Source organism: Leiobunum rupestre, chromosome 6, assembly GCF_980474605.1.
Source record: "Leiobunum rupestre chromosome 6, qqLeiRupe1.1.hap1, whole genome shotgun sequence".
Classification (NCBI taxonomy): Eukaryota; Metazoa; Arthropoda; class Arachnida; order Opiliones; family Sclerosomatidae; genus Leiobunum; species Leiobunum rupestre.
Window position 1 is genome coordinate 35,140,487 of NC_143389.1, and position 22,444 is coordinate 35,162,930.

At 36.2% G+C, this 22,444-nt stretch overlaps 4 protein-coding genes across 5 annotated transcripts; 3 read left to right on the forward strand and 1 right to left on the reverse strand.

Moving 5' to 3' along the window:
• The first annotated feature begins 424 nt into the window (after positions 1-424).
• Positions 425-9,311, forward strand: LOC149940727 (uncharacterized). Its single transcript, XM_090179358.1, has 16 exons — positions 425-1,169; positions 1,237-1,467; positions 1,533-1,716; positions 1,782-1,903; positions 1,975-2,127; positions 2,192-2,324; positions 2,957-3,201; positions 3,272-3,508; positions 4,746-4,961; positions 5,022-5,252; positions 7,422-7,605; positions 7,671-7,792; positions 7,852-8,004; positions 8,084-8,216; positions 8,279-8,523; positions 8,603-9,311. Exons 1-16 carry the CDS (start codon positions 969-971, stop codon positions 8,789-8,791), a joined length of 2,979 nt encoding a protein of 992 aa, XP_090035484.1. The 5' UTR covers positions 425-968; the 3' UTR covers positions 8,792-9,311.
• An 868-nt stretch (positions 9,312-10,179) lies between these two features.
• On the forward strand, positions 10,180-13,006 carry LOC149940728 (sialin-like). The gene is made up of 8 exons (XM_090180078.1): positions 10,180-10,541; positions 10,607-10,837; positions 10,907-11,090; positions 11,151-11,272; positions 11,344-11,496; positions 11,564-11,696; positions 11,766-12,007; positions 12,086-13,006. The coding sequence occupies exons 1-8, from the start codon at positions 10,335-10,337 to the stop codon at positions 12,302-12,304; spliced, it is 1,491 nt and encodes a 496-aa protein (XP_090036204.1). The 5' UTR covers positions 10,180-10,334; the 3' UTR covers positions 12,305-13,006.
• RagC-D (Ras-related GTP binding C/D) lies at positions 12,662-15,229 on the reverse strand. Its single transcript, XM_090180080.1, has 9 exons — positions 15,056-15,229; positions 14,696-14,844; positions 14,533-14,627; positions 14,334-14,467; positions 14,064-14,263; positions 13,886-14,000; positions 13,682-13,824; positions 13,455-13,603; positions 12,662-13,384 (listed from the first exon to the last, which is right to left on the reverse strand). The coding sequence occupies exons 1-9, from the start codon at positions 15,056-15,058 to the stop codon at positions 13,239-13,241; spliced, it is 1,134 nt and encodes a 377-aa protein (XP_090036206.1). The 5' UTR covers positions 15,059-15,229; the 3' UTR covers positions 12,662-13,238.
• A 162-nt stretch (positions 15,230-15,391) lies between these two features.
• Positions 15,392-21,490, forward strand: botv (exostosin like glycosyltransferase 3). Of its 2 annotated transcripts, XR_016481270.1 has the most exons (9): positions 15,392-15,453; positions 15,906-16,091; positions 16,158-18,111; positions 18,166-18,320; positions 18,389-18,516; positions 18,586-18,730; positions 18,797-18,925; positions 19,084-19,401; positions 21,438-21,490. XR_016481270.1 is itself a non-coding variant. In XM_090178402.1 (8 exons), exons 2-8 carry the CDS (start codon positions 15,984-15,986, stop codon positions 19,291-19,293), a joined length of 2,829 nt encoding a protein of 942 aa, XP_090034528.1. In that variant the 5' UTR covers positions 15,392-15,453; positions 15,906-15,983; the 3' UTR covers positions 19,294-19,534. The 2 variants fall into 2 exon arrangements, 1 of the variants encoding a protein (XP_090034528.1); XM_090178402.1 differs by lacking the exon at positions 21,438-21,490 and having other exon boundaries at positions 19,084-19,534.
• Positions 21,491-22,444: the final 954 nt, after the last annotated feature.

The window sequence follows — 22,444 nt, forward strand, 5'->3', positions numbered from 1 at the left end:
TATTTTTTAAATTTATTGGTCGATAGTCATAGTAATACACGTGGTAAATATTAAGTCGTGGTGCTGGGACAGCCATTTTGGCAAAATCTCCTATTTGACTAGTGCGTAGTATTTAATTTTGTTTTTTAAGCAATTGTCGGGTGCGCAAAATATGTATATATAGATTTTGCGTTCCATTTATGACTTCGGATTAGTTGAGGCATTTCCCAATATTACTTTAATTCTAAGAGACTAAAAATATGCCTCACTCTTTCATTTATCACCGCTTCGTGTGTGAGAAGTTTTAGTAAGTTAAAACTGATCGAAAATAATTTTAGATCAACTATATAGGACCAGAACGATTAAACAATATTTTAATATTATCAATTGAATTAAATGTCACTAAAAATATTAATTAAATAATTAATTATTAATTAATGTTGTTATGAAAGCGAGAAAAGTGCAATTAAAATAGTCACACGAAACGTTTTCTTAATAAATACGTGGTGTTGTACTTGCCAATTTCTAGTCTATATAAAAGAATTATTATAATTATGTTGTATTTTTTTATTATTTATTTCACGGTAAATTCCTCTAAAAAGGGTACTATCAAAAATACAATCATGAAAACCCACTTAGATATATAGCAACGGTACTGGCCTGGAGGTCAACGTTCAGTTGATGCTTTAAACAATTCCATGCCCCGGCCAATACAGATAACAGATCGCCTTATCGAAAGCGCTGTTAAACTATTAAAGTTAAACAGGACCGGTAAGACGCGCAATCATCGTATTTAACCAATAGCATTTATCGTTAATTTAGAAAGGAGTGTGTTTCTACTTCAGATAACGATTGTTTACATTGGAACCGAGAAAACCCTTTAAATGGGTCGCGTCGCGGTTGTACCATACCATTCAACAAAGATCGCGGATAGCGAGTGTATTGGCGAGTCATTTCCTTTTAGACAATTACAGTGACTAGCCGCGATCATGTTGTCCTTCGGCGAAACCGGAAAACGTTGGGTGTTCTGCAGTTTTTTGGTCTGCGGTACGACGATACTTTACGGAATCGCGTCTTGCATAAGTTTCGCCATCGTGGCCATGGTCAGCCCGGAGATTTGGAAGAACGACACTCGAGCGACGGATGAGTGCCCGTCGTCGTTCCATTCTAACAACCATTCGGCGCCCGCCGTAAGTAAAATTCGCTAAATTTATTATACATTATAATATTATTATATTATAATCTCGAACGTTGTAGGGCGAATTTGACTGGAACCCTTACACCCAAGGCGTCATCTTGGGTGCGCGCTTTTACGGCCATATGGCGACCCACATTCCGGGTGGATATTTGTCCGTGAGGTTCGGCGGAAAGTGGATTTTCGGCGGAGGCATTCTGCTGATGTCCATTTTCTCCCTGTTGACTCCGCTCGCCGCCAACGCCGGACTAACTGCCATAATCGTGGTTCGACTACTTTCCGGAGCGTCGGAGGTTCGTATTTATTCAGTTATTTAGTCAGTTATTTTTCGTTTTCTTCAACTTTTCGTTCTTGGTAGGGTTTGGCCGTGCCCGCGAGTGTGGCGCTTATTTCCCGCTGGGCATCGAAACACGAAAGGGCCATTTTTATGGGCCTAAGCAACGTGGGCATGTATCTGGGAAGTGGCCTCATCAACGCTTTAACCGGTTACTTTTCCAGCCGAGCCGATCTCGGCGGATGGCCGACTATATTTTACTTAACGGGTAAGCCCGCAGTGTTTCATTTAACGCGTTGAAAACGTTCTTTACAATTTGTTTCCATTATTTAGGAGGTTTGGGTTGCGTTTGGTTTATTTTTTGGGCTATTTTCGTTTACGATTGCCCCGAAAATCACCCCACGATATCCAAAATGGAGTTGGAACTCATCAAACTCAATCAAAATATATCACAGGTATAGTCTTCCGCTTTATAACGGTCATATTTCGTTACGGTAGTTTTATTTTGAATAATTGAATTTCGCAGAAACCTGGAAAAGTGCCGTGGCTCGCCATGGTCAAGTCCGCGCCATTATGGAGTTCCATTATTTGTAGCCTATCAATTTATTTTTTCCTTTGGTCATACTTGATGGTGACCCCGTTGTATTTGCACACCGTCATCCGACTACCCATTGAATACGTAAGTCTCCAATTCGCGAACCGTTAAATGTTAATTATTAATCTAATTACCTTTTATTTTCAAGAATGGTCTGATCTTCGGCTTGAGCTACTTGTCGAACATTGTGGGGTCATTGTTCGGTGGATATTCCGCCGACTTGGTGCTTCGAAAGTTCAATTGGAAAATCAGCACCGTGCGGAAAACAATCACGTGCATTGGTAATTTTCACCTCATTATACGTCGTACTATAAGTGTATAACATTGTAGAATAAGTGTGACACTTCCTATTCTTCACACGCAAAAGTTTTACTGAGAGCTATTCACGAGACAGACTGTATTACGGGCTTCGTCACCGTTTTGCGTCCGCTCGCTAACGCGTCACACGTAGCCTTTGAGAGCGCCTCGCTAGGGGTAGATTTTCTTCTGGTGATGACGTCACTTCGTTATTAGCTTAAAGCATAGATATAAAAATGTATATAAATTTCGGGGCGTCTAAGCCTAACATAAAATACGGAATTGACACCTAGCAGACACCGAGGAAGGCACGTGACCAAGAGCGCGAGCTCTCTTAGCATTTTAGTACTAAGTGCTTGACCTTTTCGCAGGCCGTAGTCTTTAGACACCATCTGTTGGTTACTTTTAGTATAATTTTTAAGCAGGAGACAATGGCTCTCGCGACGATAGCACGAGCTTTCTTACCGATAGATAGCGCCTTATAATGATAGCCTGCAGAAATTACGCTTGCTCTCAGTAAAATATTCCCCAAAGTGACCAACTTATGGAATATTATTATAGACTTATGGTCGTACCTTTCGGTCGTTTCCAATGTTGACATTAATTTTTGTTGTAGCCATCATTGGAGGCTGCGTGTTTTATCAATCCATACCTCTGATTGGAGGGTGCAGCGTCGGCATAGTTATGGTTTTGATGTTCCTGACAAAGTTGCTGGTATGCCTTAATAGCGGCGGAACGATGGTAAACACGATGGACATTGCTCCCCAGTATGCCGGTATCCTCTCCGGAATCATGTTTACGTTGTGCGCTCCTTCAGGATTCTTAGCCCCGATCTGGGTCGGGTTTCTCCTAAATGATGACGTAAGATTTTATCTATAACTGATTAAACCTTTATTTATTTATTAACGTTCCGCGAATTACTTTTCCGCAGGTAAGCCGAGAAAGGTGGAACATGGTGATATGGTCTTCGACTGTAGTAGCTGTCATTGGGCTGGTGATTTTCACTCTTTTTGGCTCCGCGGAGATACAGCCTTGGGCCCTCCCGGATCAAATGGACCAAGAAGAGCGTCTCACCGTTGACGACGAAGAAGAGAAAGGAGTGACTGTGGACGAACAGACGGCTCTTCGGTTGCACAATTCCCCGGCGACCAGACTATACGGAACCCTCTAATCAATTTTAAGCGATAGACTATTTCACAATTATTTTATTAATAACTGACGCTCTTTTATCATTAGACATGCTATAAGCTACCCCTCCGAAACGTGTAGGGCGAACTTGTAGAAGTGTGGATTGTTCGCGATGAAGCTACGTCTATACTCAGCTACAAGTTCCTCTACACGTGGTCGAGGGCTGACTTAACTTATTTACAATTCTTAAAATAGTAGCATTTAAGTTCATTGATTTTAGCAAGAATGTATTTATATATATTGTACACTTAGAATGACTATTTTGAGACCATTTATTAGCGTTACTGCCAAAGGAAACCAGACCATCGTCTAAACTTAGTCAATCTCCCGACAGTAGAACTAAATTCATTCTTGATTCTAGCGAATCTTTTAATAAGCGTCAAAATAGTATTATATTTTACTTTGCTAGTAGGTTGTCGAGTTTCGATTTTTGTCATCAATCATACCATATGTCCCATAATCATATCATATCGCAAAATCATATCATATCTCACTTATTAGGTTTCAATAGATAAACCTACGTGTGTTTATCGGGTTGCTAAAAAATTTCTTACCTTTGTAACACTAATTGTATGTAAAATAAAATAATCTAGATGGTCTAGTAATCACTTTGTTTCTGATAAAATGCCTTTAAAATAACCGCGTTCACTCCTCGTGGTTTCTAACCATGACACCATTAAAAGAAATTATCTTCAGTCTAATTCTTATCACAATTCATCCATTTACGTTATTGCGCCTACATATTACTTAGAAGGGGTAAACATTTTGTTAATTCGGGGATAATTGTACGCATATTTGTCACCATAAGTCTATAATATTGTTCCATAAGTTTGTTACTTTGAGCTGGTAACGAAGTGACGTCATCACAAGTAGAAAATATCCCCCTAGCGAGGCGCTGTAAAGGCTGCATGTGACGCGGGAGCAAGCGGACGCAAAACGATAAAGCCCGTAATGCATTCTGTCTTGTGAATAGCTCTCAGTAAAACTTTTGCGTGTGAAGAATAGGAAGCGTCACACTTATGTAACAATAATAAACACTTATGTTGTCACGTACCGGTTTCAATTACAGACACGTTTCCAACGAGCAAGGTAATCAAATAAATTGATAAGATTATTGCGATAGTTGTAAATAAATGGAAAATGTGCAATTTTTTCTCTCCTCATTATTAAGTAGTTCCCACTAAGTAGAATAAGTTTTTAAAATTTCGGATCTTTAGGGAAAGATGGGTATTTGCCGATGGATATTTCTTTTCTTTTTCACATGGGGCACATTCGCGTGCTCGGGGCTCAATTCCATCTTCACCCTCTCTGTCGTGGCCATGGTCAACCAGGACGCGATGAACGAAGAGACTCTCCGATCCGACGAGTGTTTGGCTGGGTTTTCTCCGTCGTCCAACTTTTCCAACTCGACTCTACAGCGAGCAGCATCGACGGTATGTCTCGCTGATATATTTGAAACAAGGTTATACCGAGCTGGATACGCTTTCTTATAGGGCGAGTTGTTGTGGGACTCACGTACGCAAGGCATAATTTTGGGAGCTAATTCCTACGGTAACCTCTTCACCCACATCTTGGGAGGATTCCTCGCCGTTAGGTTCGGAGGCAAATGGATCTTCGGAAGTGGGATCTTGTTCATGTCTTTCTTCTCTTTAATGACTCCAACTGCGGCCAGGGCTGGAATTCCGCATATCTTTTTCGTACGTTTTTTGTACGGAATGGCTGAAGTAAGGAACGTCTTTAAAAGGTGGTTTTCACTAACGGAAAAAAGGTCGCGATGACAGGCGTCAGCTTCTAAAAATATCCGTTATCGCGTACGCCGTCGCGGTGTTTTAAACTAGGGTGAAAAACGTCGCTACAATGAGCGTTGACGCAAAACAATTGATTAGATCTGAAGCTTAGTTTCCACTTAGATTAATAATACTGTTACCACCTAACCTGGACGCGTGCATTTCGCCGCGTCCGCCGATGCGCATTTGCGGGGTGGGTTGAGAGAAATGAGAACGCGACGATGTGTTTTCGACGGAAGTCGTTTGAAATCCGTTTCCGTTTGTTACGGGTTCTGCTCTGGCAATCGGGATTTTGAATATAACGGCGGCTAGGTTTAACGACTTGGATCTTCCCAGATTATCACTACAAGTCAATTTAAGATGTTTAATATTATATTATTTACCTGTATTTAAAAACAATCAATCCAAGATCGAAGTTGTAAATCTCGCTTGTATCAAACACGGCGCGTCAAAATTCTGAGAATTCTTCCCTTGATAGTGATAATTCTCACTTCTTAAAATTTTGACGGTCCTTCTCACAGGAAGTGACGTAATCTCTTCTCACGAGTTCTCTTGAGAAGAGTGAGAATGCCTCCGAGCATTCGCACTTGGTCAAAAAGGGGGGGGGGTCAGTTTTACATTATGCTGAAGAAAATAAACATTATGATATTTTTGTGGAATTAAATTATTAATGAAATATTTCCCTTTAAATTATTAATGAAATATTTCCCTTTAAATTATTAATGAAATATTTCCTTTAAATTATTAATGAAATATTTCCCTTTAAATTATTAATGAAATATTTCCCTTTAAATTATTAATGAAATATTTCCCTTTAAATTATAAATGAAATATTTCCCTTTAAATTATTAATGAAATATTTCCCCTTAAATTATTAATGAAATATTTCCCTTTAAATTATTAATGAAATATTTCCCTTTAAATTATTAATGAAATATTTCCCTTTAAATTATTAATGAAATATTTCCCTTTAAATTATTAATGAAATATTTCCCTTTAAATTATTAATGAAATATTTCCCTTTAAATTATTAATGAAATATTTCCCTTTAAATTATTAATGAAATATTTCCCTTTAAATTATTAATGAAATATTTCCCTTTAAATTATTAATGAAATATTTCCCTTTAAATTATAAATGAAATATTTCCCTTTAAATTATTAATGAAATATTTCCCTTTAAATTATTAATGAAATATTTCCCTTTAAATTATAAATGAAATATTTCCCTTTAAATTATTAATGAAATATTTCCCCTTAAATTATTAATGAAATATTTCCCTTTAAATTATTAATGAAATATTTCCCTTTAAATTATTAATGAAATATTTCCCTTTAAATTATTAATGAAATATTTCCCTTTAAATTATTAATGAAATATTTCCCTTTAAATTATTAATGAAATATTTCCCTTTAAATTATTAATGAAATATTTCCCTTTAAATTATTAATGAAATATTTCCCTTTAAATTATTAATGAAATATTTCCCTTTAAATTATTAATGAAATATTTCCCTTTAAATTATTAATGAAATATTTCCCTTTAAATTATTAATGAAATATTTCCCTTTAAATTATTAATGAAATATTTCCCTTTAAATTATTAATGAAATATTTCCCTTTAAATTATTAATAAAATGTTTTCTTCCTTCATATATTGTCGTGAAATCGTGTAAAAATAATGTTTATTGTCAAAGGCTTAGTTTACAACGTTCGTGGCATTCTCGTAAGCCGCGATCTTTAGTTAGAAGAATCTTTTTACTTTTGACGATTTTTAGCGAGTTCTCACGCAGAGAAAAATTCCCACGAAGAACTCTTCTCAAGAGAAGAATTCCTTCTTACTATTTTGACTCGGCCAAAGTAACACTATTATTAATCCAAAGTGTGCACTAGCATTTTTCTTTACACGCGTCAAAACGTTTGTGCGTCTAAAAGTTGAATGACGCGCCGTTACGCGCGCTTATGGACAGAAGACATAACAAAATAACGGTAGTAAGATCCGAGGGGAAACGTTTTAGTCATTAGATTTACCACTCGGGCCCAAATTTAACCCGCTAATTTTGGGTCGAGTGTAAGGTAGAAGAGTAACTTTTTGAATTATCAAAAGGGTTTAGTGGGGCCTTGTTCAACCACCCTTATAGCCCGATGGGCCCCGAAAAGTGAAAGGGCCACATTTGGCGCCTCTACCGCCGCTTCTGTTTATCTGGGCTCCGGCGTTATGTCCATCTTAACCGGCTTCTTCGCCAGTCACGAGCACTTGGGCGGATGGTCTACTACTTTCTACGTAACTGGTACACCAAAGAAATTCCCCAAACCCATAAAGAGTACCCTAATTATATTTTTCTAAAATTTTCAGGGCTATTTGGAATACTGTGGTTCGTGTTTTGGGCCTTCTGCGCCACGAGCACTCCCGAAGGAAACTCCAGAATGTCGAAGGAAGAGTTATTCTACATCAAATTCGGTCAAGATACGTCGGAAGTGAGACTAGTTCATAATTAATATTACCAGTCAATGAACTCGTTATTTTGGTCGTATAGCGTTATGTCAATGTGCCTTGGAAAGGAATCTTGACATCTTTCCCAGTTTGGATATGCTTCCTGGGGAATTTCGCGTTCATCTGGCATTACACTACTTTCGCCATGTCCATGCCTTTGTATCTGGAATCGGTTCTACGGGTTCCCATTCAAAGCGTAAGTGAATCGTTTAGATCGTGTCTTTGATGTTTGTTTCTCTATCCTTAACTATACAATTTGAAATAATGGAACGCAGAACGGGGCAATCATCGGTTTGAATTACTCCTCTAACCTGTTGGGGGCCTTTCTCGGAGGTTTCGCTTCTGATTTCGTCGTGAAACGTTTCGACATTCGCCTCACGCGTGTACGAAAAGTCGTAATGTTGTCAGGTATGAATCCAAAATGATATTTGATTGGTTGTATGGTTATTATCGTTATATTCTCCCTGTAGCGTCGTTGTTCAGTTGTATCTGGTTCTTGAGTATTCCCATCTTCGGAGGGTGTCAGCTTTGGTCGGTGTTCGTCTTCATGTTCTTAACTCAACTCTTTCTCGGCACCAATGTTGGGGGTTCGAGTATCGTCGTTATTGACTTGGCCCCTCAGTTCGCCGGAGTAATCAACGGACTTCAAAGTACCGTCACCGCCACGTGTGGGTTTCTGTCGCCTCTTTTCACCGGGTTCATTATAAACGATAACGTAAGATACAATCTTACAACCTTCCTACTTTTCGGACCCGGTTTTTTTAACAGTTTGAAACAATTTGGGTCGGTATTAGGTGACGAAGGAAAGATGGCTAACAGTAGTGCTCTATTCCAGCGGAATTTTATTATTCGGATTGATCTTTTTCTTGGTTTTCGGATCGGCCCAAGTTCAACCTTGGGCGGTTCACCCCAAAGACGATAAAATTTCGGAAACTAAACCTTTACTCGCGAAAACACCGGACCTGATTTCGTGTTCCAAATAATCGTTCTCAAATGATTTTCGGCTTTACGGAAATTGTGCTATCTAAAAGATCGAACAAAGGCAGTCGTTTTTGTTTGACTGCTTACACTTTACTTCTAGATTTCGAAACAAAATTTGACGGATAAATTTTAAGTTTTAATGTGCCAGAATGAAAAACGACGTACCTACGCAGGCTCTCGTTGATTTTCAAAAACATTGGGGAATAAATAAATAGTGCGGGGTGAAGAACGTCATATATTGATTTTATAAACTTTTACATTGGTAAAACATGGCAAATTAGTAGGTAAATATCACTACGCAGTGTAATTTTTACATTTTGAATCTTTAAGCAGAGTAATAAACTCGGTAAATTTTGAGTCGTGATGAGGTGTGTACAGTGTACACATCCGCGATTGGGCGGGAAATAATATGAGATATATTATAAACTTCTGCTATCGACTACTGACAATATATTAAAGAGACAAGTTAAAAGGAACCACCTATGGACTGCTACTTTTTCGCCAATTTTATCATCCTTATTAAAGAGACAACCTAATATATGTTCGTCTATTGTTCGTTCTTAATTTGAATATTTATTTTATTTCGAAAGTAAAAAGAACCAGTCTATTTATTTATATATTTAAGTTAGCATTTTATTAATATCATCCCCATTTTCGGCGATATATCCTTGTCATTTTGTCGTAAAGTGTGGTTAAATCTTAAATCATTAAGAGATTACTATCTAAATATCATTTTATCCTTTAAAAACGATACGTTTAGACTCGTCAGTCCTTCGAAGTATATTTTTGAACGGTAATTATTAATAGTTATAACCAAGGATTTACTTATTATCTTATCTGAAAGTTATTGAAAACGATCGCTTTTGTCATGGCCATAAACGTTTTAATTTTCCCAGAAGCTATACAATGATCCCGCGTGTTCCCGACAACCTCAGTTTCTCCGGCTATATTACTGAAAAACGTCTTCAAAAGACCACTTAGAACGGGTCATGTGCATTGAGGCTAATAATTTCCACCTAATTACTATGGCTTGACAAACTGATTGTCTTTTAAAGAATGTTTTCGTTACCTAGCAGTAGTTACATTTTGGCTTAGCAGCTTGTTGAACAGCCTACAACCGCATGTTATAGCTCTTCCGCTTAGTCAACTGAACAGATAATAAAGCTCTTATCGTAATTATTATCATTTCTTCGTAATAACGACTTTCGACCTCAATACCTTAATTTTATGCCATTGTTTAGACTAACTCTAATCTATAAAATTTTAATTTATCTAAAGTCGTATAACCAGAAAATGCAGACTGCGTTCATTTTGTCCGGGTAATTCAAGTTCGTTAATCAACGCAGTTTCATTCTCTTGCGCGGGATTATCCTATCTTGAGAAGAAAATATACAGATACAGATAAGAGCCTTGAATCGCGCGCTTGGTAACTATTATTGTCGATTAATCGCGGAAATTTCAAAAAAAATCTCAGTCTAAACACGGAGTGTACAGAGACGGAAGTACCAATGGGATAGCTCTGAAGCGCGAAATTTAAAGGACATAATGCTTTCCTGCCGTTGCGTTTTCGGTTTGTTGATGCTGTTTGGCACCATGACATTTACCTGTCTTCAGTCGGTCATGAACGTCGCCATAGTCGCAATGGTTAATGACGACGTTTGGACCAAAAATAGGGGAAAGACGTCGGACGAATGCCCCGGAAAATATCAGCCATCCGTTATGGATTCCAATTCTTCCAGGTCATCAGTTGGGGTAATGTAAATGAGCATTTGTATATTCGCTTTGACTACATCTCACTATTCATTTTGGTCAAACAGGGAGAGTTCTATTGGGATCCTTACACTCAGGGTCTCATTCTTGGCGCCAATTCGTACGGAACTCTGTTCACTCACTTTCTAGGTGGATTGGCAGCAGCTAGATACGGAGGAAAATGGATAATTGGAGGTGGAATCTTAGTTCAGTCGATTTTCTCTTGCCTGACGCCAATCTCCGCGCGCTCGAGCGTCACTTCAATTTTCGTGGTTAGGTTCCTGTTTGGTCTGGCGGAGGTGATAGAGTTTGGTCTATGGTTGCTATAAAGTGTCGTGGTAATTGAACCTTAGGGTTATATTTGACAGGGTGTTGTCGTTCCCGCTTCCGTCGCGCTGATTGCGCGATGGGCGCCTAAAAGCGAACGAAGCACCTTCATTGGTCTCTCCATTGGTGGATTTTTCTTGGGTAACGGATTTATATCTGTGATGACAGGCTACATCTCGAGCCGGGAATACTTGGGCGGTTGGCCCACCGTCTTCTATCTCACTGGTATAAATGGAAAATACTTAGAATCTGAGCAGTATATATCTAAAATCGATTAAAATTTAGGTGGAATCGGTTGCTTTTGGTTCTTACTCTGGGCTTTTCTAATCGAGAGTTCACCCGAACATCATCCGAGGATTACCAAGGACGAATTGTTCTTAATTAAAGATTGCCAGGAAACCTCTCGCGTAAGATTTACCGTTCTTAATATACGAATTAGCTATAATCATTATACTAATGGTTCCTTATTTTTAAATAGCGACCTCCGAAAGTACCTTGGAAGTCGATTATATTTTCATGTCCCTTTTGGAGCATTGTCGTCCTGAGCTTTTGCTATTCTTGGCTAGTTACTACTTTCAACTCAGGCATGCCTCTTTATTTGGGTTCGGTACTGAGGGTTCCTATTGAATACGTGAGTTGGTGTCATTTTCGTAGCTGCGTTTACGAAAGTGACGATGTCACTGATATTTTCCCTTTAGAATGGCTTAATCATTGGTCTAGTTTATCCGGCGAATATAGTCGGTTCTTTACTCGGAGGGGTATTGGCCGATTGTTTGAGAAAAAAGACGTCGTTAAAAATAACGACGATACGAAAAATATTTACTGCAATCGGTATGAAAGTTTGTCTCGTCAATTTTGTTGTTCGCCTCTTATAAACAGATTTGGTTCCTTTTTTTATAGGTTTTTTGTGTGGAACATTCTTTTTCATTTGCATTCCACTGTTGGACTGCAGCTTGCAAGAAGTCTTTTTGGCTATGTTTCTAACCAAGCTATTGTTCACCCTCAACTCTGGTGGCTCTTCCGTAGTCTTAGTCGACATGGCGCCTCAGTTCGCTGGTGTCCTTAATGGCCTTGTCAGTACCTTTACCGGCTCTACTGGTTTCTTGTCACCGCTGATTACCGGATCTTTGATAAACGATGACGTAAGCTTTAGCATATAGTTATTGAACTTTTTGAATAGATATAGTTTTAAAAAAAAAATTACATTCTTGCTGCTGTAGGTATCTAAAGATAGATGGTTTCTGGTGTTCATAACATCGGCTGTCATAGCTATTGTTGGACTCTTTTCATTCTTATTGCTTGGTTCGGCAGAAGTTCAAGTCTGGGCAGTTCAGAAAAGCCAAACGCCTGAAAAGCGAAGTTTGGAAAATAGTCTGTTGATTGCCAAAGAGGAAAAGCCATATGGCAGCGCCAACTGCAGTCAACCAACATACATGTAGACTACATTCAAAACGTTTACCCTTTTAATTTTAAAAAGCGAGTACTTAAATATTGTTACGAACAAGAACACATGTAGCTATGAGTTAATAGTTCTTGTTAAAACGTAACTGTTGTATAGTTATTTTAAACAAAGACTTTTACTCTCTAATTTATTACCACCCTAATGCTAGCAAATAGCAAGACAATAAGTGGTTCTGTTGTATTTATTTCCTGCTCTAATGTAAAGTGATATAAGCAACATATACAACAACTGCTAATTAAATAGGCTTGAATGTTTCAAGTTATACTTAAAAGAAGTAACCTAAAATAAACCAAAAATAGCAATTTTTAATTTCACAAATCATTCATGATTGTTATTTTGTGAGTAGACTCGATATATAATGCAAGCCATATGAAAACCAAATAAAAGGTATCCTATATATTTTATAAGATACGTGTAATACAAACAGTAGGAAATATTAATTATACCTAATTTTAAATACAAGAAAGAAAAATAAAGATATTTGTACCTTAAGGTTAAGAAGGTCTAACGGAAAGGCTTTTTTTTTAAAAAATGAAAGAAGATTATTTAGATATAGAAACTATAAGAGATTATTCGCGTAATTAATATCTCAATTACAAGACGCGGTAGATTAAAAAGATGGACAAGTCACATTGGTAAGCATTTGCGGCTGCCAGTTTCGACTATTCATTTTTAAAAACCTAGCGTGGCTGAAATATTTTATACTATTTTGGGATATTTTGTTGAGGCGATCAGGGAGTGTTGGCACCTATATTTAAATTTTCTTCTTTATCACAGACACATTTCCATGTCAGTCTTCAAAAATCACTTGCACTCTCTTCTCTATTTGCCCTTTTAAACTGTTTTAACTGCAGTTTTTAAAACATTTTTCCAATTTATTCTTATTTAAAAATAAAAGTTTTTATTCTTCCTTATTCTGGGTAACCGTTGCTTTGCGTACTATCGAAAGAGTTATAAACTTGTTGCGGAGGCTGTAAGTTAACGCAGGGTTTGAAGTGAACTTCGAAAACCTCTTGTATTGCTTGTCGAAAACAATGAAAATTGTAATCTATCAGACCTGAAAGGTAAATATTACAAAAATTAAGTTCATTATCTCTTTTTACGTAAGTAATTGAGAATTTACGTACCTTGCCGATCAAAATTATCCTCCCTAAGTATACAGACCAAAGCTAGGAATTTGTTGACTTCTCGTAAATATAACACCGTCCCGTTATTTAATTTGATAATGCTCGATGATTGACCATCAAAAGCGCTGCTTTCTCCATCTCCTTTTAGACTATATTGTGAAAATAAAATTTATACCAGTTTGTAGTAATTAAAATTGGGAGAAAGTGTTATTATTATTATTCCCTACCCATATATACATGAAATGTCTATAACAACATCAATCATATCGCAACAAAGCTCATAAGATTGCATATCAACTGGGTTGCTATCAGTCGCTATGTATATTTTACTAACAACGTCAAACAAGAAGGCTTTTTCAATGCCTGAATTCTAGAAAAAGGAATAGTTTTCTAAACACTATTAGAAGAGATTTTTTGATTATTTTTATTACTGAAATAAACAGATTGAGGAGATTTTCTAAAGTTGGTAGCTGTGGAATTAGTTTTTGCACTACTTTGCTGAAAGCTTCAAAAATTGAGTGGTCATAGATGCTTGTTAAATAGAAACTGTAGAGAAAAAGAAAAAATATATAAAATATCCATTTTCCACTTTGGTATTGGAAAATGTACCTTAAGTTAATTCCACCCAAACCATTATCTTGTAAATCATCATTCGCTCTTTGGTGGATGTCTCTTTGGGTTTCTATTTTGTGATCGTCCGAAAGACCATCTACTTTGTGTATAAAAACTTCAAATTTTATGTCTGGATTGACTTTATACGCTCTTGTGACTGTTATTTTTAACTTCGTTAATGCCTCCATATAATCATCCTATTATTTGTAATGTGAAATTGTGTCAGAATATTTCCCCTTTTGATTTTATAGCGTAAATTTTGTTTACCTGCGCATCAATCACAAAAACCAATGCACCACACCCGCCGAAAATAAATGTGGAATCAAACGATGGGTCAAAAAAATCAATTTGTCCAGGGAAATCCCAAATTTGAAACTGAACGAAGGAGCTATTAGATATATCTAATTTGGATAAGAAAACAAGGTAAGAAAACAATTTATCTTCAATTGTTCAGTTTTTGTCATACCATCTTTAATAATTTTATTGGTACTCTCAAGAAAGAGTGTTTCATTTGGAGACATTTTATGAAAAACAACTTTTTGTATTGAAGATTTTCCACTCCTAAAAGTTTAATGCATTTTAGCATAGGCCAAAATGTTCTAAATTTAATTTTAGTAAAGTATAAAGACCTCCTTAATCCCAACAGAAGTATTCTCGGTTTTTGTTCCGTATGAACGGTTGTTGGTAAACCAACATCATCGTTTTCATCCGGACCATAGCCAAAATCTTTAGGAAATGAACCTACTATGTAATCCTGATTGTACTCTTCCTCGTAAGACTAAAAAAAACAGTAAACAAATCAATTCTTTCATATTGAATAGTTTGCCTTCATACATTCCTACTCTTCATTTCCCTTTAAGAAATACACCAAGTGTTAATTTTGTAGATATTTTAATCAGTTAAAATAAAATTTTTGCTCAAGGCTAAGCTGTATATACGTAAAGTTGTTTGTAAGTAATAAAAAATTAATAAATCACTGAAATTCTTACCATTATTAAAAAAATATATATATTTTATTGGTTTACATCGAAGCGAAAGAGGAGTGTGAGACTGTGAGTAAAAAGAAACAATAATCATATGACACACTATTTTTGTTTGGCCTTGAAGAGCTTTATACGCGTCAGCTTTAAGTTAGTATTTGAGTTTGATTAGAAAAGCAGACACAAATTTCTTTTGTATTTTTAGGTTAAGTTGTCGTACGTTAATTTAGCACTTTTCAACGATAGATGTCACTTTTTCGTGAAGGTACAATATCATTGGACAGTTACTTACATCTTGTCTGGTAAAAATGACTTTTGGATAATTAGTCTACCTTTGTTGACTTTAAAAATCGGTCTCTGTTTGATTCTGTTACCTAAAGTCATGTGGAAAATTTTATAATTTAATGGTAAAAGATGATATTATTTTAATATCTTTTACTAGCTTAAAATTTTTAGTTGTTATTTTAAGTAGTTACTCTAGGATCTGTTTCGATGACTGGAATATCGTATTCAATTAGCCTTGGTCTAGCTGTCAATCCTTGCAAACAAGAACAAAACAAATTATGTAGCCCTGTTTTGTTGAAAGTTCATATTTAAAATATTGATTTCTGTATAGCTATAACCTGTTTCTTATACCCAAACTTGAGTCTAAGATTGAAGTTGGTAATACAACTGCAAATAGGGTTCCTGAAAATCTTATTCTATCATTGATTAATTTTGAAAATGTTTATTTTTTTTCAGCAGTTTTTCCAGTGGATTTTATAAAATTGTGCTTATTTTAACTTTTCTACCATGGAAATCAATCTTATGAAATTTTTCAGAGGTAAAACTTTAAAAGAATTAATTGATTTATATGCAGGTGAATCAGTCAAATTCACTTTAACTATGGATTCCTGTGGTAAAGCCTTGTGACAAATTAGGGTGCCAAAAGTATACCATGGCTCTGTGTTGTCGATTTGCTGCTCTCAAACTTTCAAGATTAATCATTTTACTCCTGCTAATTTTGGTCCTTGTTCCTTTGTTCACTCATTATTATCTTTCTAAAGTATGTAATAAATAATAGCATTTCTTAGATTTGTAAAACACATTGATTTTGTAAATTTTTTTATAGTTTGTGAACATCGCTCCTACTGCTCAAAAACTACAAAAAGGCGTCCAGCTTGATGATTTAAATTCGCTAAAAGACTCTGATTTAAAAGTCCGAATAATTGAGATGGTTAGAATAAAAACTTCAGTGAGCAGTGAGTTGAGAGTTTTAGAAGCGAGTCGGCAAAAATTGCAAGCAGAAATAACTACATTAACTCAAAAAGTTGATCAACTGAAGAATGAATATGCCCGGCGGCAAATTGATATGGATCGACTGCAGCTCTCAATGCAGCAAGCTCAGTATGCTCAAAAAGAAGCTCAAGAGAAGAACATTCCACATATATCTGCTCCAAAGAGAATATTACCATCCCTGGAAGATCAGTATTTTGTGCCACCTCCTTCTAATCGCGGTGTATCACATTGCAGAATGCACCTTTGCTTTGACTATTCTCGCTGTTCACTAACATCAGGTTTCCCAGTGTATTTTTATCATCCAGATGATCACAGACTTTCATGGAATCAACTTGAAAAATTTGTTAAAATGACAGTAACGGAAGCGTTGAATATGAATATTCATATTACATTTGATCCTAGTATCGCTTGCGTTTATGTGGTTCTTGTTGGAGAAATTGAAGACAGTCAGCATCTAAGCACTTTGCAAGTTGAACGTTATCTTCAAAGCTTAGGCCATTGGAACGGCGATGGCCGTAACCATATACTAATGAATTTTGCTAGAAGTCCAAATGCATCTGACATTTTTTCCGGTGTAAACACTGGTCGTGCCATAATTGTTCAATCACATTTTACAACCGGGCAGTTTCGCCCAAACTTTGACATTATTGTTCCACCTTTATTAGGATTGCCGTATGGTGACATTTGGGAGGGCTTACCTCCTATGTCTCCTGCTCGTAGAAAATTTATATTGTCCTACCAAGGGGAATACAGAACTACAATAGCTCATAGAGCCACTATACCAAGATCTAGAAACATTTTATCATTGAATGCCAGCAGCTTAGCCGAGAAGAATCCGTCAGAATGGAAACTTAGGTCGAAACTTAACTTGGACACCAAGTTAGATGATGAAGAAGAGTATGAAACAAGTATTTCAGAAGAATTCATCATGGAAAGCTTGAAAACTATTCAAGCAATGGCTCAGCAAGACAAAATGTTTTTGAGATTTGCATGTGCCATAGAGAAAACTAACTGTCTTCACGAAGAATGGTGTTTGTGTGATTCAGAAATTGCGAGAGGACAATTGCTAGCCGAGTCCACCTTTAGTCTAATTGTAGCACCCTCCAGCTTCAGCATAGTCAGCACCCCTCAATTTCAAGCGCGAATCTTCGAGTCCTTAAAGTACGGTGCCATTCCGGTAGTATTAGGCAATCAAGTGTCTCTTCCGTATGACCATGTCATTGACTGGGAACAAGCTGTTCTGGTTTTACCAAAAGCCCGTATAACTGAGCTTCATTTCTTGTTAAGGACGTTTACAGATGCTGATATTGTACAAATGAGATCTAGGGGTCGTCTGTATTGGGAACGCTATATGTCAACCACGCAAGAGGTTGTAAACTCTGTCCTGGCCATTTTGAGACATCGTCTTCAAATTCCCCCACCTTCCGTTCAAGAAGAACAATCACCAAGCGTATTTAATGCCACTTTTCAGCCAATTATGGTGGAAGTGGCTGCTATTCAAGACGCAGAGGCTGAAGAAAATTTGGGTCCTTTAGAACCGCCTTTGCCCTCCCCTAATTACAAAAGAAATTACACTTATTGCATCACCCAACAGTATCATATGTGGAATGGAGCTATGGATCCTTTCAATCTATACCCATTCACTCCATTTGATCCAATTCTACCAGCTGAGGCTAAATTTACTGGTTCGAGCTTTGGTTTTCGACCTGTTGGACAAGGAGCCGGAGGTGCTGGGAAAGAATTTAGCGAATCCCTTGGTGGAAATGTCCCTCGGGAGCAATTTACAGGTTAGTTTATTGATTAAGATTTGGAATTTAATTTATTTATTTACTTCTTCTCAGTTGTTATGCTTACGTACGAGAGAGAAGCAGTATTGATTGATTCTTTGCAACGTTTACATGGACTTCCATTTTTAAACAAAGTTATTGTGGTTTGGAATAGCCCGAAACTTCCATCTCCCGACCTGAGGTGGCCAGAAATTGGTGTTCCTATTCAAGTATGGTAATTATTACTTTACACACTTTAATACTTGTAGATTTACGTAAAATTCTTATCCATTTAAAGGTTATAAAAGCGAAGAAAAATAGTCTGAATAATCGGTTCCTTCCATTTGATTCTATTGAAACTGAGGCTGTTTTGTCGATGGATGATGATGCTCATCTCAGACATGATGAAATTGTATTTTCATTTAGGTACAAGATTTTTTACTATTGAGTAATTTTTTTTTGGTTTCTTATTAATTTGTGTAAATATTTAAAAAGAGTTTGGCGCGAAGCACGGGAACGAATAGTTGGGCTTCCAGGTCGATACCATGCTTGGGACCTTAAATACGGTGGTTGGCTCTATAATTCTAATTACTCTTGCGAATTGTCAATGGTTTTGACTGGAGCTGCCTTTTTCCACAAGGTATTTTTTTCCGAATTATATTAAATTGAATAAGGAAAGTCATTAACTTTATTGTTTTCTTCTTAGTATTACGCTTATTTGTACAGTACTTGGATGCCTCAAGCTATTAGGGACAAAGTTGATGAATACATGAATTGCGAAGATATTGCAATGAATTTCTTAGTGGCTCATGTGACTAGGCAACCACCCATTAAAGTATGTTTTTGATGGTGTAACTAAGGAGACCTTATCATTTTGCTGGGACCCTTATAGTCGGTGGCATTTTGGGTGAACTGCAGGGGCGCTATTTATGCCACTACTATATTTTTATAAGCTAACAAAAATTATATTCAAACATAATTTTTTTATTTTAGGCTACATCAAGATGGACCTTCCGCTGCCCAGGATGTCCTGTTGCTTTATCCGAGGAAGACTCTCATTTTCAAGAGCGTCATAAGTGCATAAACTTTTTCTCTCAAGTATACGGGTACATGCCATTGCTAAACACTCAGTTTCGAGCTGATTCGGTACTGTTTAAGACAAGGATTCCTCATGACAAACAAAAGTGCTTCAAATTCATCTGAGAAGAATTTTTTACACTGAGAAATATCTTACTACTTACCTTGCCTTGTCCATATACAGAACTACTCTCATCACTTGAGAAGCTCGTTATTTACATTAGCATCAATTTGGTGAGCGAATACTTTAGATTTTATTATCTCCTGTGTATTACCTTAATCTGCGTATTTGAAGCATTTTAAAGTATTTAAAGGCATAAATCTGTCTAAATTTCGTTTTCAACTTTTAATGTCAGTGGCTTTCATGTTTTCCGAATTTATTTTATTTATCAACTGAAGAATTCAAAATTGTTTCAGCCAAATATACCTTTAAAAAATAGATGTTCGCTTGAAATCATACTTTTTACGATAGTCTGCTCAAGATATATGCCTTTAAAGCAAACACTCTCTTCTAAAAGGACAATTTTGTTAAAAAGGCCTTAAAAATAATCAAAACGTAAGACCTTTTAAGAAAATTTATTACTACTAGTATTGCATGTGATTTTTTTGTTGCTATTTTTGCTTGTTGGTTTTTGGTGAGATACAAGTGAAGTTAAGCGCTTCTACGTGTTCACAAAATTGCTTATGGTGGTAGTGCGATGGGGATAACTTCTTTGGTTGTAGTAAAGATGATAGGTTGATTGTTTTAAGGTTGTGTGTGTGTTTTCGTGTTCTGTAAGTTTTTAATTTATGTGTAATGTCTAAGATTGGTGTTTTGACCAAATTTAAGAAAATATCATAGATTAGGATATATAGATTTGAAATTGAATTCGATGGTTTTTAAATTAGGTTTACTTTTTTACAAGTAGTTAAGTGGATTTTGAAGCATTTACAATTCCGAATCATATCAGAAGTATATATAATTATAATACCTTTAACAAAAGAAGTATTGATCTTGGCTTCAAAAAAAAAACCTATACCTTCGGGAGACTTTAATTTTTTTCCACATTGTCTGTTATTTTAACGGGTTTATTATACGTTCTGAAGATGCTAAGATTAGTCTAGGGATATTTACTTATAGACCGTATATATCCTAGATAATAGCTTGACAAAATAACATAAGCCGAATATGCATATAAATACTGTCTAAGAGATATATTATATACTTCTGATCATATTCAAGAATATTTATGATATTAATCTTATTTTAAACCCCAAAAATTACATTTAACTCGCTTGCTTTTATAATTTGGTATTTACCTTTATCATATTGCATGTTATAATGCCATTATGATGAACTTTAACTTTTAGTACAAATCATTTTCCTCATAACCAATGCAATAGAGCTAAAATGCTTCAAATTGCCGATAAACTAGTCTATTCAATTTTAGTCATAACTTGTGTACTGGCCTGTAGCCAGGGGGGGCCAGTACGGGCGGCGCCGGTACTGGGATTTTTTTTGCCCGACCTGGCGTTCCTCGAAGTAAGTCTATAAAGACGGCACTGAACACTACTCGCCCCTCCTAAAATACGGTTCGCCCGGTCTACATCTATAGCCTGGCTACGGCCCTGCTTGTGTAACAAACCAAATGTAAATAGGAGCTTCGGTATGTGTACGTAAAAATTTGTAGCTGGCATATAAACACTACAGAACAAGTCTAGTTGGACAATGAAAACTAAGAGTTTTGTGTGGAAGTAATCCGAGGTATTATAACGGACGTTTCCATGTTCTTAGAACTCTTAAAATAATTTTATAACTTATTGAAGAGAAAAAAGGATTATTAATTATAGTCCTTTATCTGCCAAAGTACGTCTAGTTAGTAATTATTAACTTTTTCTAGAAATATGTGCTGTTTTGTTTTAGAGATTTTTTTAGATACAAAAAAACCCTGGTCATTTATTAGGAATTCATAAATTTCCAAAATACTGCCATGTTTAGTGCAATCAGAAACTTAATAGAATGAAATTTAAAAAATGAGATTGTCCATTTAGGTAAAATCATGTATCTAAATTTTATATATATACATATATGTATATATATATAAGCGGCCAATGTCAAGGAGATATGCATATCTCCTAAACTTAAAACCAATCATGTATAATTATAATTTATAATTATATTGTTTATTTTATGACCATTATTTATTAAAGCAAAATGAGCGTAAGTTTCTTTGAGTTAACACTTCATTTCAATAACTTCTTGATCAATTTGCATGAAGTTTCGCATACAGGACTTGGCAAAGCCAGAAGGTTAAGATTTAACCTCTGACCTGAGATTTTTAATGATAAAGATCACTTCGTCCAATGTCCACAGAAAAAATGAATGTTTAAATTTTATAAGAAACTAAATATATAGTTGATGGATGTATTAACTTTCATATTTATCGATAGGTAGATTCCAAAAGTCAAGCTTAAGGTTACCTTATGAAGTGGGGAAGTGGGTCTTCACAAGATAGGGGGGATAGATAATCTCTCCCAAAGACTTTCTAGCACTAGGTTTAATAATACAAGCTAGGGGTGAAAGTATAAAAATTGGACCCCGCTTTATTAACGGGAATATAACCTATGAAGCAATCTTTATGGAAGACTCCTTCAATTTTTCAAATTTCCCTGTACAGTGGCGCCAAATATTTTTAAAGCCAAAGAAAAGAGTGGCCAGAGCTGCAAACGTTGGTGTATTTTTCTCTACGAACCTTGGGTGTTCCACACCAAATACCTGAGGTTATATTCCCTTTAACGCCAGTGGTGGACGGCAGGGCCCGTTGCAAAAGTATCCCCGAAAATTCTAGCAAATCGGCTAGGTCGTTTGGCAAAAGCGAGGGGTCTGCCACTTCAAGGAATCATGTACCGGCCCTGATTCCCCTATTCCGAATCACAGGAATCTAGGCGGGAATCTGAAATTTTTCCGGAATCAAAGAATCCTCTTCGGATCTGGAATCATCCAATCTTAAAAGGGTATCAAATTCGATCATTGAATCATATCAGGAATCTGAAATCCTACCAGAATCGTGGAATCACCTCGGGAATCAAACTCTAGTAATGTAATCTTTTTTGGTTAATCATGGAGGATATGAATCAGCATTATTTTAAAATATATATATATATATATATCGAGTGGAACTATTGTTTTCGATGGAAAGTTGTGTGTTGTTGTTGTCGTTATTGGTGTCCACATTTGCAACACTTTCCATATCTTTTTATTTAGTAAACATATCAATACCATTTTTTTAGATATACT

Bases quoted from the DNA above. Each gene is read 5' to 3' on its own strand.
- LOC149940727 (XM_090179358.1), top strand. From the start codon at position 969: ATGTTGTCCTTCGGCGAAACCGGAAAACGTTGGGTGTTCTGCAGTTTT. The intron at 3,202-3,271 runs GTAAGATTTTAT...ACTTTTCCGCAG, and splicing joins GGTTTCTCCTAAATGATGAC to GTAAGCCGAGAAAGGTGGAA. The intron at 3,509-4,745 runs TAATCAATTTTA...TCGGATCTTTAG, and splicing joins CCAGACTATACGGAACCCTC to GGAAAGATGGGTATTTGCCG.
- LOC149940728 (XM_090180078.1), top strand. From the start codon at position 10,335: ATGCTTTCCTGCCGTTGCGTTTTCGGTTTGTTGATGCTGTTTGGCACC. The intron at 10,838-10,906 runs GTGATAGAGTTT...TATATTTGACAG, and splicing joins TCCTGTTTGGTCTGGCGGAG to GGTGTTGTCGTTCCCGCTTC. The intron at 11,273-11,343 runs GTAAGATTTACC...ATTTTTAAATAG, and splicing joins ATTGCCAGGAAACCTCTCGC to CGACCTCCGAAAGTACCTTG.
- botv (XM_090178402.1), top strand. From the start codon at position 15,984: ATGGCTCTGTGTTGTCGATTTGCTGCTCTCAAACTTTCAAGATTAATC. The intron at 18,517-18,585 runs GTACAAGATTTT...ATATTTAAAAAG, and splicing joins GAAATTGTATTTTCATTTAG to AGTTTGGCGCGAAGCACGGG. The intron at 18,731-18,796 runs GTATTTTTTTCC...TTTTCTTCTTAG, and splicing joins GAGCTGCCTTTTTCCACAAG to TATTACGCTTATTTGTACAG.
- RagC-D (XM_090180080.1), bottom strand. The intron at 14,001-14,063 runs GTACATTTTCCA...TTTTCTCTACAG, and splicing joins TTGGGTGGAATTAACTTAAG to TTTCTATTTAACAAGCATCT. The intron at 13,604-13,681 runs GTAGGGAATAAT...TTCACAATATAG, and splicing joins GACATTTCATGTATATATGG to TCTAAAAGGAGATGGAGAAA.